Source organism: Chinchilla lanigera, unplaced genomic scaffold, assembly GCF_000276665.1.
Source record: "Chinchilla lanigera isolate Chin_1 unplaced genomic scaffold, ChiLan1.0 scaffold00003, whole genome shotgun sequence".
NCBI lineage: Eukaryota > Metazoa > Chordata > Mammalia > Rodentia > Chinchillidae > Chinchilla > Chinchilla lanigera.
The window spans coordinates 699,662-712,212 of record NW_004955404.1 but is presented as its reverse complement, the minus strand read 5'-3'; the positions used below and the strand labels follow the sequence as shown (position 1 = coordinate 712,212).

The 12,551-nt window shown below is 60.9% G+C and overlaps 1 protein-coding gene across 1 annotated transcript in view; it reads left to right on the top strand.

Moving 5' to 3' along the window:
* Mcf2l (MCF.2 cell line derived transforming sequence-like) overlaps positions 1 to 12,551 on the top strand; it is a gene marked incomplete at its 5' end in the record, with an annotated part of 89,229 nt that overhangs the window by 74,933 nt on the left and 1,745 nt on the right. The window contains 15 exon segments of the mRNA XM_013515593.1: positions 173 to 288; positions 1,313 to 1,382; positions 3,023 to 3,115; positions 3,201 to 3,293; positions 3,743 to 3,868; positions 4,498 to 4,719; positions 4,918 to 5,010; positions 5,884 to 5,962; positions 6,067 to 6,133; positions 7,176 to 7,291; positions 7,429 to 7,521; positions 8,307 to 8,381; positions 10,530 to 10,651; positions 12,018 to 12,130; positions 12,389 to 12,492. Coding sequence (XP_013371047.1) covers positions 173 to 288; positions 1,313 to 1,382; positions 3,023 to 3,115; positions 3,201 to 3,293; positions 3,743 to 3,868; positions 4,498 to 4,719; positions 4,918 to 5,010; positions 5,884 to 5,962; positions 6,067 to 6,133; positions 7,176 to 7,291; positions 7,429 to 7,521; positions 8,307 to 8,381; positions 10,530 to 10,651; positions 12,018 to 12,130; positions 12,389 to 12,492 — 1,582 coding nt within the window.

The following is a 12,551-nucleotide window of genomic DNA, read 5'->3' as shown; positions in this document are numbered from 1 at the left end:
GCTGGTCCTGAGTAAACAGGAGTGGACTCGCTCGTAAGCGCAAGACGGCGCCTCTGGCTTCCGTTATTCAAGACCACAGTTCATGGCAGCTGCTCAGTGGCTTCCCCTTGCCTGGTCCTCAGGCCTCAGCCGGGGGTGGTAGCTCTCAACTGACCACTCACCTATCCCTCAGGGCTACGCCGCCGAGATGGACAACCCCCTGATGGCCCACCTCATCTCCACGGGCCTGCACAGCAAGAAGGGCGTGCTGTTCGGGAACATGGAGGAGATCTACCACTTCCACCACAGGTGGGGCCTTGGGCGCCCACACAGTCGGGTCTCACTTCGATGAATTGGTGCCTCCGCCCCAGTCCCGCTTGGTGGGGACGGACCTGTCTGGAGGACGAGTTCAGAGCCACAGAACATGGCGGTGCCAGGGACGCCTGCATGGCTCCTGGCCTTGATGATGGTGCCCATGTGGCCACTCAGGTGCTGGGAAGCAGGAACAGCAGGTCTGTCTGTCCTTTGTGTCCTCCAAGGGTGTGCCTTTGGCATTTTGGGACCCCGAGGTCCACACTGCGTGCCCAGCTCTGTTCCCCACCGAGCCTGCTCTTGGAAGGGACAGCAGGTCAGACGTTCCTTCTCTGTGTCCCGCAGGGCATGCGGGCTGTTTCCCAGACCCAGTGTAGTGGGCCGGGGTGCTGATTCTCAGCTCCTCTTTGCTATTTGTTGCCTCCCTGTGATTTGTGATAGCTGGGGGTGGGGGGGAAAGGCCAGGGCTGGCCTCAGGGTGGCAGGAGGAGAGAGGTGGATGCCTGCGCTTGCCACTGACTCTCCTGGGAGCTGTCCCTGCCCGTAGGGGGTGCGCAGGATGATCTGTAGCAAACTCTCCTGGACCCCGGCACAGCCCCCAGCAGCTTCTAGTGCAGAATGACCCATCCTGGGATAGATGCCAGTCAGAGTGTGGAGGGGACACCTAGCCCTCGACATGTCCCCCTGCGATCATGCTGCCGAGGGGGGCCCTTGGACATGCCCTCAGAGACATGAGGGGTCCCTGTCCCTTCTGTCTTTCCCTTCTGCACCTCTGTGCCAATACCGAGGCAGCTCCAACTCCTGTATGAATGCAACACCCCAAACGGAAACGGCTGGGCTGCTCGCACTGAGTTCATGGGATCCAGGTCAGGTGTGGGACACAGGGTCCCCGGTTGTCAGCCCAGTACTGTCGCCCCGGTCTCTGAGACTGGCCAGAGTGGAGCATGCAGGTCCCCTGGAAAACGGTGTCCTCGGATGCTGGCGGTTTCCTCCGCAGCTCAGCGCAAACCTCTTCCCGTAGGATCTTCCTGCGGGAGCTGGAGAGCTGCATAGACTGCCCAGAGCTGGTGGGACGCTGCTTCCTGGAGCGGGTACGTTCCCCTGGCAGCCGCTGCCCCGCTTCCCCGCGAGCTCCCTGAGCACTCAAGACCTTGGACGCCCTGCCATGGCTGTTCCACCCGCTGACCCCCAAGTGTGTGCGTCTCTGGTGCAGGCGAGACAGATGCTTGTGGTAGGGAAACAGGACAGAGATCTTTAGAAACCTAACAGAAGAACAAAGACTAGAGAACAGGAGCTTCAGGCAGGGTGGAATGTTAACATTCAGGGTCTGAGTCTCTGAGTCGGTTTCTGTCTTGGTCCTGCCCTGGCTACGCCTACAACTTCCTGGACGATGCTGACATCATAGCAGAGCTCGCTGAGCCTCGTCTCCTCCTCTGGATGGCGGCATCTGCTCCTCCATGGGCTGTGGGACAGCTTCTGAGGGGAGGCTTGTACAAGAGCCCTGAACAGAACGGGCCCCTACACAATCTTTCCACCGGCCCCCAGCTCCTGCTGTGTTGGCATCAGGGAAAGGCAGCTCTCAAGAACAGAAACACAAAGTGACCTCCGAAATAAAGAACTGGAGGCTGCAACCAGGGGAGGGCGGGCAGGAAGGACTGCCCTGCGTGTCCCAGTGCCGCAGAGGACAGGGGCAGCACCGTTCTGTGGTCGGGGTCCTGGGAAGCACCAGTGTACCCTGGGGTGGGTTGGAGCGCTGGCCCCGTGCTGTCATGAACTGCCAGGTTGTGGGTCCCCTTGGGGACTTGTCATCCCGGAGGCTCTGTGGAGCAGGGAGTCTGCCGGTCTGCGTGGAGCTGGTTCTTAATAATGAGAGCAGCCTGGGGAGCAAAGTGAGCGTCTGAGTCCAACCTGAAGTGCAACTGAGCTGAGACAGACGAAGGGTACGGGCGGCAAGGGAGGAGGGAGGTGGGTTGGAAAAGTGGCCGCTGTGGTGGGTGGGCCCAGCCGCTCCACTGTGAGTCTCTGGTGCCACACGCTCATGGCTCTGTGGTCTGCTGACTCCGGGGTCCTGTCATCCACGAGATGTGATAACGGTCACCAGAGGCATCCGCAGACACGCAGTACCGTGCTCACCGTGCTCCACCTCCACAGCCGCTTTCAAACTTTGGGCTCAGGGCTGAGGAAGGGCTGGCTGGGGACCGCTCAGCGGCCAAGGGCAGGTCCAGGGGCCGTGGGACTCAGGATGGGGTAGGGAGCCAAGGCTGAGCCCTAGCTAAAATGGACCAGGGCAGGGTGCGTCAGCACCTGCCCCAGAGCCATTGGTGGCCCAGAGATATCTGCACCCTAAAACCTTCTTGCTGCAAGGTCCCCTGTACCCTAGACCTCTTGCTCCCCAAGCCACTGGCTCCCCCAAAGCAGCGCACCGTAGAGCCGTCTGCCCTCCAGAGGCCTGTGTGCCCAAGAGTCATCCACACCTAGAGCCTTCTGTGCTCTGAAGCCATCTAGAGCCTACACTCCCTGCGAGACCCTGGGTTCTATTTAAGTAAATGATCACACAATGCTGTAAACCACCTTTAAAAGACGGTGCGCAGCAGCATCCCCAGCAGGCACTGGGGTGGTCGCCGGAGCCCAGAGTTCCCTTTCTTACTCAGCAACTGCAGGGCCTGGGCCCTAGGTCAGGAGCGACACCTGTGAGCAGGGTGTGACACGTCTGTCCCCACCCACCCCACAGATGGAGGACTTCCAGATCTACGAGAAGTACTGCCAGAACAAGCCGCGCTCCGAGAGCCTGTGGAGACAGTGCTCCGACTGCCCCTTCTTCCAGGTACCCGGGCCCTCCCCAGGCCACTCCTCCCTAGGGACCCTGTGACAGACCCTGGTGAGGTCTAAGCCGCGGCCCTGTGCTCCAGGAATGCCAGCGGAAGCTGGACCACAAGCTGAGCCTGGACTCCTACCTGCTGAAGCCAGTGCAGAGGATCACCAAGTACCAGCTGCTGCTCAAGGTGGGCGCCTGGCTGCTGCCCCCTCGCTGTGGCCGTGCTGTGCCTGGGCCTCATTAGGGTGCAGGACATGGGGGAGCAACCAGACACATTCTTCCTTGGACTGTGGCTCATCTGCAGCAATGTGCCCCTCCGGGTAGATGCGCTCTGTGTCCTGAGGCCCCCAGCCTAGGAAGGTGTGAGCCAGGCCCATCTGCTTGTTTGCCCAGAGTCAGGAAGCAGCTTGCAACTCCGCCCTGGGGCAGGAGGGAGGAGGGGCTGGGCTGTACCTGCCAAGCTGAACTGCCCTTGGCCTGCAGCCAGCTGCAGGAGTGGGTAGGCAGCCACTGGGCAGGGGAGCCACACAGTGTGTCCTGGGGTCCGTCCGCCGGGTCCAGGCCTGCGTCTCTGGAAGCATCGGTGCTGTGTGGGGATGGGTGTGACCCAGGCTCATGTCCCCTCCTCACCCTCAGGAAATGCTGAAGTACAGCAGGAACTGCGAGGGGGCAGAGGACCTGCAGGAGGCGCTCAGCTCCATCCTGGGCATCCTCAAAGCCGTGAACGACTCCATGCACCTCATCGCCATCACTGGCTATGACGTAAGTGCCGGCCGGGGAGGCGATGCCTGTCCTGTCTCGCCCCGTGGAGTCCGTGGGCATCTCCCATCACTTCCCTGCTCTCTACGCATCACTTGAGGACCAGACTATGCCTGTGTTGGCCTCGGGTCTGACCTTCGTGTGGAGATAACCGGGCATCTCCCTCTTCTGTCCCTGGAGAGCAGATGGGCCCCTCTGTCCTGGGACCCAGCCTGTGGGCAGGTGGTGGGTGGCCAGCGGCCATGGGGCCGATTCCCGCTTTCTCACTCACAAGCCCCTGTCAGGCCCCTGCCGGATTTTGCCGCTCTGTGTGTCCATGCAGTACTTGCTCTGTTTTGGAACTGATGGACTTGGCTGTTCAGCAGTTTGGGTTTATGTAGAGTCAGGTGTGCAGCGCAGGGGCCCCTGTGCATGCCCCTGCTGTGACCCTTGGCCTCGGCGTGGCTCACCTGTGAGGTGAGCCCTTTGCCTCAGTGCCCTGGAACTGAGGCGGGAGCTCGGCAGTGCTTGTGCTGTGGAAATGGGCAAGATGCCAGCATTACACTGAATGTTGCCCCGCTGACGTGCTGGGGATCCTGTGTGTGGCCCCACTCACCCCCACCTTGTCCCATGGCGCGTGCTCTGCGTTGCAGGGCAACCTGGGTGACCTGGGCAAGCTGCTGATGCAGGGCTCGTTCAGCGTGTGGACAGACCACAAGAAGGGCCACACCAAGGTGAAGGAGCTGGCCCGGTTCAAGCCCATGCAGCGGCACCTCTTCCTGCACGAGAAGGCCGTGCTCTTCTGCAAGAAGAGGGAGGAGAGCGGGGAGGGCTACGAGAAAGCGCCGTCCTATAGCTACAAGCAGTCCCTGAACGTGAGTGGGCGGCCGGCGTGGTGGGGTGTGGGCTCTGGGAGGGCCTGGGGCTGCTACCTCTGTGGAGCAGCCCCCCGCTCTGGCCTCTGGCGGCAAGCATGGGCGCCCGCAGTCCTGCCCACCCCACTGCCCTCCCTTGTGCCCGTGGGTGGCGGTCCCGTGTGTGGCGACACCTCTCTCCCAGCTCTGTGCTTGCAGATGACTGCGGTCGGCATCACGGAGAACGTGAAGGGTGACGCCAAGAAGTTTGAGATCTGGTACAACTCTCGGGAGGAGGTGTACATCATCCAGGTAGGGCCGCCACCAGCCCCGCAGCTGGCATCTGGGGAGCCTTGGCCCCGCGTGGCCAGGGAAGGGTCTGCAGTGGGGCCTAGGGGCCACACTGTCCCGATTCAAGACATTGACCTGAGGCAGGACAGATGAATGTGGGAGCTGTGTAGACCGGGGTCCCTGTGCTTACACAGGCAGGACTCACCCCAACCTCATGCCAGGAGAGGGCAGAGTGCTGGCGTGGATGCCAGGCAGCGGCCTTCCCATAAGCCCTGGCCAGACCCCAGTGAGGGTGGAGCTGTAGTTAGGGTGGCCCTCCGTCCCCTTCAGATTCCAGTCCTCTGATTCCTGGAGGACTTGGTCCCAGCCAGGTTCCCTCCCTTCTGTCACCTGGGCCACCAGGCCCCATGGAGTAGAGCAAGCACAAGCACAGGGCTCTGCTGTGGCATGTTCAGAACCCAGCAGCCACCTGGCAGGAACCTCAGCTGGACCTCAGGCCTCCCTCTCTCCCAAGAGTGGACAGGAGCCAATGGCCCTGTGGCCAGCCTGGCCATTTACGGGCAGCTCACCTGTGCCTTTGTGCTCTCCTTGTCTTCCTCACCTACAACATTGTCACAGCATTCCTCTCCTGGGGACCCCTGCTCTTGAGGTGGCTCTATGCACGGGGTTTGCCAGGGTCGCCAGTGTCACCAGCCCCGCCAAGGTCATCTGCGGGCACCAGGCAAAGCCCCACAGCTCTTGTCTGGTCAGTCCTATGCTGCCGCTCAGCCGTCCCACAGCCAAGGGACTTCCCACCATGCCCGCTCTCTTGGGAGTGGACAGTGGGGGTGGGGAGACTGTCCTGGGCTCGTCGGGGACCTGCATGCTGACTCCTGGTGTTTCTTTGGGGCACAGGCACCGACTCCGGAAATCAAAGCTGCATGGGTGAGTGAGATCCGAAAGGTGCTGACCAGCCAGCTGCAGGCCTGCCGGGGTGAGTGAGCATTCCCTGCACCGTGGCCCGCAATCCAGAGACCCCTAGCTCGAGGGGGCGGTCCTGGGTGGTGTGACAAGTGGCCCCCGTTGCTTCCCTTGCAGAAGCCAGCCAGCACCGGGCCCTGGAGCACTCGCACAGCCTGCCACTGCCCTCGCCAGCCAGCACCAGGTGAGGCCCACGCCCGGACCCCTGGGGTCTGCACGTGCTGGAGCTCTGCTGTCGCGGGGCTGCTGGCTGCTGGCTGAGTTCTCCCCACACTCCTTGCCTGTCGCCATGGGAGCACAGGGGCCCAGCGCCACCCCTAAGGCATCATGCCTGGACCCCCTCCATCAGCACTGGTGTGGGAAGAATCACAGATGGGGTCGGTCAGAGAGGCATGGGAATGGCGCACACATGCTCCCAGGGCACAGGCCGTCCCCAGCTGGGGCTGCACTCACTGTCATGCTCTCAGAGCAGGAGGCCACCAGCTTGGGGGTAGCCCCGGGCTGGTGTTGCAGCCAGCACCTACGGGCTCCGTCCAAACGCAGCCCCTGCTGTGGCCGCCCTCTTTCTCCTCTTTGTTATTTTACTCTTTTGCTTACCTTTTTCACTTTATTTTCCTATTTCCTAGATAAGTCACTTTTATTTTTTCCACTTGAATTTGTATGCATGTGGCACGTCTGCTGTACAGAATGTTCGCATGCCCGTGGGGAGCTGGTACATGGACACCACACAGCTTCATTCTTTCATGCCTGCCCTCCCCTCCACCCCTCCCTCCATCCCTTGGGCCTCCTTCTGTTTGTAAAAGATCTGTTTTCCTGTCTCCTAGTATCTGTTGTTTTGTTCTTTATTTGTGTTATAGGTTTTTGTTATATGTGAAGCCGCGTGATACTTAAGCTTGTGTATCTGAGTCATCTCACTCACCATCATGGCCTCATTGTTCTACACGTAGCTCAAGTTCTCCCTTCTTTGTGGCTCATAGTGTGTTAACAGCATTTTCTTTACTGCCCCTCACTCGTGGGATGGGATGGGCCTGAGTGCTAAGCCATGGAGCAGTTGCTTTGAAGGAGAAACGCACCCCAAAGCCATGCTCCACCCACTGGGAAAGTGGCTTCCTGTCTCTCTGGCCCTTTCACCTTTGTGCAAAGTGTCCCAGTTGGGAGCGCAGGGCTGCTTAGGGGATGAAAAGCTAGCCGGCCACGTGCTGTTTGTTTTCTCTTGCACCTGCCAGTCCCTCGAGAGGGAACACAAGAAACATCAAAAAGCTGGAGGAGAGGAAGACGGACCCCCTGAACCTGGAGGGATACGTGAGCGCCTCCTTGTCCAAACCCCCTGAGAAGGGCAAAGGTGGGTGCGGCTGTGACTGCAGGTGCCCAGAGCTGAGTCCATCCCCTCCCAGACACCGAGCCCCTCGCTCACCGCCTGCACTGCTGTCCCCACGCCCAGGGCTGGGCCGACAGGGTCTGTCTCTGTCTCCCTCCTAGATGATTCAGTCTCTAGCTCTGCCTCTGAGAGCTCAGCGCTGTCCCGAAAGCGCTTCACCCTGCAGGGCTTTGCGAACCTCAAAGGGCAGAAAGGTAAAGCGCACAGTGCAAGACTGTGTCACTGTGCCCACGTCACGGGGCCCTGCACGACGTGGTGGAGGGCCTGCTGTCCGTGCAGATCGCTGTCCCTCCTCCTGTGCAGCCTCAAGCCGTCTCCCATCTCATCCTCTTGCTGACCAGTGTCGCAGGACACTGCGGTCATCCTTTAGGGGCACCTGTCCGGAAGCGTTACGGCCACCGTGAGCACGGGGCCAGCCCAGAAACCACACAGGAGTCGCTTTTCTGTCTGCTCCGCGCCTCTGCCTTCCCTGCCTGCTTCCGTTCTCCTTTCTTGAGCACTCACGCTCAGCTTGGCCTCTGCTGGCGAGAGGCCGGCAGAGGAAGCCTCTTGGCTGAGATGGGACTGACGTGTCACCTGGGCCACTCCTGGTGGCCGAGGCCCAGAGCCAGCCCTGGAGTGTGGGTCCTCAGGGCTCCCCGCAACACCTCTTCTGTGGTGGACACTGGCCCAGAGAACTGGGATTTTCTTTTCCTAGCTTATAAAATACTTTAAATTGGCCTCAAACTTGAAAGAAACGAGCTGTGGTGCCACCTCTGTGCCCTCGCTAACACAGCCAGGAAACCTCCAGGGCGACCCCTAAGAGGATGACCCCTGGCCAGCACCACCGTCCATCTGCCGCATCCCCACTCACGGCCTCTCCGACCCCCGGTAACCCTGCGGCCATCTCATCCGAGCACCCCAGCATCTCATTGCCTCCGCCTGAGTCCTCCGTCCTCTCCTCTCTCCTGTGACGTTTCTGCCTCTCCTCCTCCTGCAGCTTCTCCTACCAGTCCTGACAAAAAAGCTAAGCGGCATGAAGTAAAGAGCGACCCGACTCCCTTTGGTTTGCGAGGTAGCGTGACTCAGCCTCCGGTGCCAGCCAGGAGGGCCACCTAGTTGGGACACACACAGGTCCTCAAGCCAGGAGCAGGGGCCCTTGTGGCTGCAGAGCAGGACCCACACTGCACCAGCGCCTTCCCTACATCAGCAGCTAGCCCAGCCTTCGGGGGGACACAGCCATGGGAACAGGCCATGCTCCCTGAATAGGGGAGCCAAGTGGGCCACCAGCTGCCCATGTTCTAAGCCCCCTTGGCTGAGCAGCCAGGGCCAGGGCGGGGTGCACAGCATGGACGCATTTGTGCTATAGAGCTTGCACAGGTTCTGGGGTGCAAGCTGACCATGCCCCAGAGGGCATCATGCTGCCAGCTCCAGGGCTTTGTGCCTCGCACCCCTCCAGAGCCTGAGCTCCCGCCGCTGCCCTCCTGCCATCGCTGTGCATGGACCTGAGGCCAATGTTGCCCCTGCGCTCCCAGCCTGTGCTGCCCTGACCAAGTGCTAGGCAGGGTTGTTTACCCAGTGGCAGCTGCCCAGCAGGGTCTGTTCTGTCCCTCAGCACTTTCTCCCCATGCCCTGAGCCCTGAGCCGTCCCCACTGGCGGCCCTGTGGGACTGTGGGGCACAGTCTGGCCAGCAGGGCTGACCTGGCAGCTGGCTGGGGCTGCACTCCCTCTGCCTTGCCCCAGTGGGCAGTTTCCTCTTGGCCGGTGCCTGCTGCCCCACAGTGAGTGGAGAAGACGCTTGCAGAACTGCAGCGACGCTTGCAGATGACGCGTCCTCACTCCCACCCGCGTCAGTCTGGGTGGACAGGAACCCACTTCCCAGCACCCCCAGGGTGTTGCGCTGCAGGGACCATGTTGGGGCAGTTTCATAGAAACAGGGGTGACCAGATTCGTAGGTGCCTTGGGGCCAGTGGACTCCCAGGTGTGCCAAGCAGGGAGCTGACCCCTGCAGCACCGCACCCCAGGCCATCGGGTCTCAGCATGTGTGTGGCACCCACTCTCTGCACGTTCCATGCCAGAGCAGGTGCCGTGCAGGGCTTCCGAGCCTCCCGGCCAAGCCCCGGCAGTGAGCACCTGCTCACAGGCGCACACGCATGGGGGCTGAGGGTGCTGCGCCTGTCCACCCTGTCTGCGCAGCCCTTAAGGGCTGTGTAGTGGGTAGCTGTCAGGTCTGAACCAGCTCCATCCTCCCCATGCCGTGTCAGCCACTAGGCATGCACGCACAGTCCCTGCAGCTGGAGCCCCGGGGTGATCTGGCAGGCAGGCCCCGTGTACAGCTCTCCCTGCCCCACAGTGCACCCTGGGGAGCCTCAGCTGTGTGGACCCGGCGTGGAGCGGTGCCCTGTCCTAGGGTGACAAGGGACACTTCCTGCAGTCCTCAGCACAGCTCTCTCAGCTGGTGGATGGCACCTTCTGCAGCTGCTCTCCAAGGCTCAGTGCCTTTCTGTCATTTGCTGCACAGCTGGACTGTGGAGCTGGGGGTGCCTGGGTCTCCCACTCCCTGACATGCATGGTCTTGTTGACACATCGCTGAGAGCCGTGGGGGTGACCATCATGGCCGCAGCCCTTGTGGCCATAGCACCACATCTCCCCAAGACGGGTGCCCTGGGGGTTTCCTGCCTTTGCTGCTGCCTGCAGGCCGTGTGACCACAGGGATGGGGTCCCCTGAGCCGACCTAGTGGTTGGGCTTTGCTCTGTTGTAGTTTGGCGCCTCTGCCTGGGCTGCCCTGGGCTTGCGGCTGGGACTCGCTTGGCTGATTTTGCTAGAAACTGGTAGATGCCGGCAGCATAGCGTTCGTGGAAAATACCTTCCCTCTGCAGCATGTACCACAGGGCACAGACAGATGGTGGCATTGTGGGGACAGTGGTCTGACCAGAGAGGGCCCAGCTCTCCAGGAAGGCCCTGGGGCCCACTGTCCCCAGGAACTGGCCAGGGGGAAGCAAGGACTCTGAGCCCCTGCCTCCCTGAGATTTCCCAGTCAGGGCAGAACTGTGCACTGGTATCTTGGAAGGGTGCAGAGCGCCAGGATTGGGGAGCCTGGCAAGGACCAGGGCTGGCACCTGAAGCTTCAGCTTGGTCTAGGGTCTGGGGGGCTGGCAGGTGCTCCCCCACATGGTGGCTCTGTCCCTGGGATCCCTCACTGGCACCTGTCCCCCTGCTAGGCTGGAGCAAAACGTCCCAGTCCCTGGAGGCCCCCGAGGATGATGGTGGCTGGTCCAGTGCAGAGGAGCCCATCAACTCGTCCGACGCCGAGGAAGACGGTGGAGGGGGCCCCAAGAAGCTGGTAACTGCTCCCCATGGGTGGCTGGAGCACTGCTCCTGGGGAGGGGATGTTGGGAAGGTCCCCTTGGCCTGGGTCTCCAAGTGTGGCTTGGCTCCTGGCAGATGAGCAGTGTTCCTTGGGTAAGTGTCCATGTTAGAGCCCAGCACATTCTGCAGGGCCAGCCCACACCCCCACCACCCACATCAACAGGAAGTGCTCACCGCGCTTGGCTAACCTCGCTTCTTTTTTTTTTTAAATAAAAGGAGGAAAACATTAACAGACAGACAACCTTTTATAAAATAGCAAAAGAACAGTACAGACAATACAGAGTTACAAAGTGGTAGGAAATTAACAATGCTCATTGTATTACATATTGATATCTTCAAAGTGGTTTCTCATTCCACCTCACTCCTTAAGGAACTGAAAAGGCTTAACCCAGTGCGTTTTGCGTGGAAATGAGGTCTCACTTTTATCAGTGGAGCAGGTGGAAGCCTTTGTGTGTGAGAGCAGCAGAGTTAGGATTACACTGGCAAATCATTTCTGCACACTCCGTGTGGGGCCTGGTGTAAGCCCTGGGCTCCCACGACCAGCAAAGCATCCCCTGTTCAGGAGGGCAGAGTGGCCTGGACACGCCTGGGGCAGCGCAGCAGGGGAGGCCAGTGGGCAGGGGCAGGAGGGTCCTGGCTGCACTGGGGTGGCAGGAGTGGGTGGAGCCCAGTGGGAGCCATGCAAGTCACCCACCTGAAGGGCTGCCCTGTCCCGCTCAGCTGCGTGCTCACAGCCACCCTGTGAGGTTGGAGTGTCTACTTCTGGATTCTGCCCCCAGCTGGGCCCTGCTCTGGCACTGGTGATAAAGCAGAACAGCATAGACAGAACCTCCTCTCACAGAGGGGCGGGCACAAAGAAATGGTCAATCGTAACACGCTAGGTCAGGGTGGCCAGCCACCACGAGAGCAGATGCAGCCAGGGAGAGGCCAGCCGGGGAAGGGGCCTGGCACCGTCTCGGACGTGTGGCCACTAAACTAGACCTGCAGCAGGGAGTGCTGCAGGAGGAGGGACACGCACAGAGGTCCCGGGTGGGGCTGTGTTTGCAGACCGGAGAGTCTGGCGTGGCTGGACCATGAGGACACGGTACGGGGGTCATGTTGCCATCTGGCTTTTTTGGTAGCACAGTTGTGGGACTCTAAGCCAAGGACTGTCTAGTGTCAGCTGGTAATCCCCACACATGGCCTCACTGCAGTCTCAAGTCCACCCTGTATAGACATTTTCACGGAGTTGCAGCTGGTGCCCTGTGTGTGGGTGGGACAGGTGTGTGCAGCCTGCCTGGGTGCTGAGGGACAGCTGTGCTGACCAGCTGACCCCTGCCTTTGTCCTGCGCCCTGCCTAGGTCCCTGGTAAATATACAGTCATGATGGACGAGGAGAAGGGGGAGCCCAACACCCTCCACGTGAGGAGTGGGGACGTGGTGGAGGTGGTGGAGGAGGGCGCCGAGGGGCTCTGGTAAGATAGCATGCAGGCTGCTGCCCCCCACATGCCATATTCGCACCTTAGACGTGTCCACACACCCATGCCTCCGACACACCCACATACACATCAGATATGCCTCACACGCACCTCAAACATGCCCACACACCTCAGACTCAACCACAAGCTCACAGTCACCCCACAGGCCTCACGCACACTCACACTCCCTCCTGCACACCCGCACAACGCACACACCAGTGTGCTCTGCCCGCTGTAGCTGCTGACCCCTCGCAGGTATGTTCGGGACCTGACCAGCAGCAAGGAGGGCTGGGTGCCGGCCAGCAGCCTGTGCGTGCTCCTGGGCAAGTCCAACTCGGCCCAGTGTCTGAGCAGCTCAGGTAAGACCTGCGGTGCGTGCTGATCCTGCCTGCGCCCTCGGCCCTTGGCCCTCGGCCCT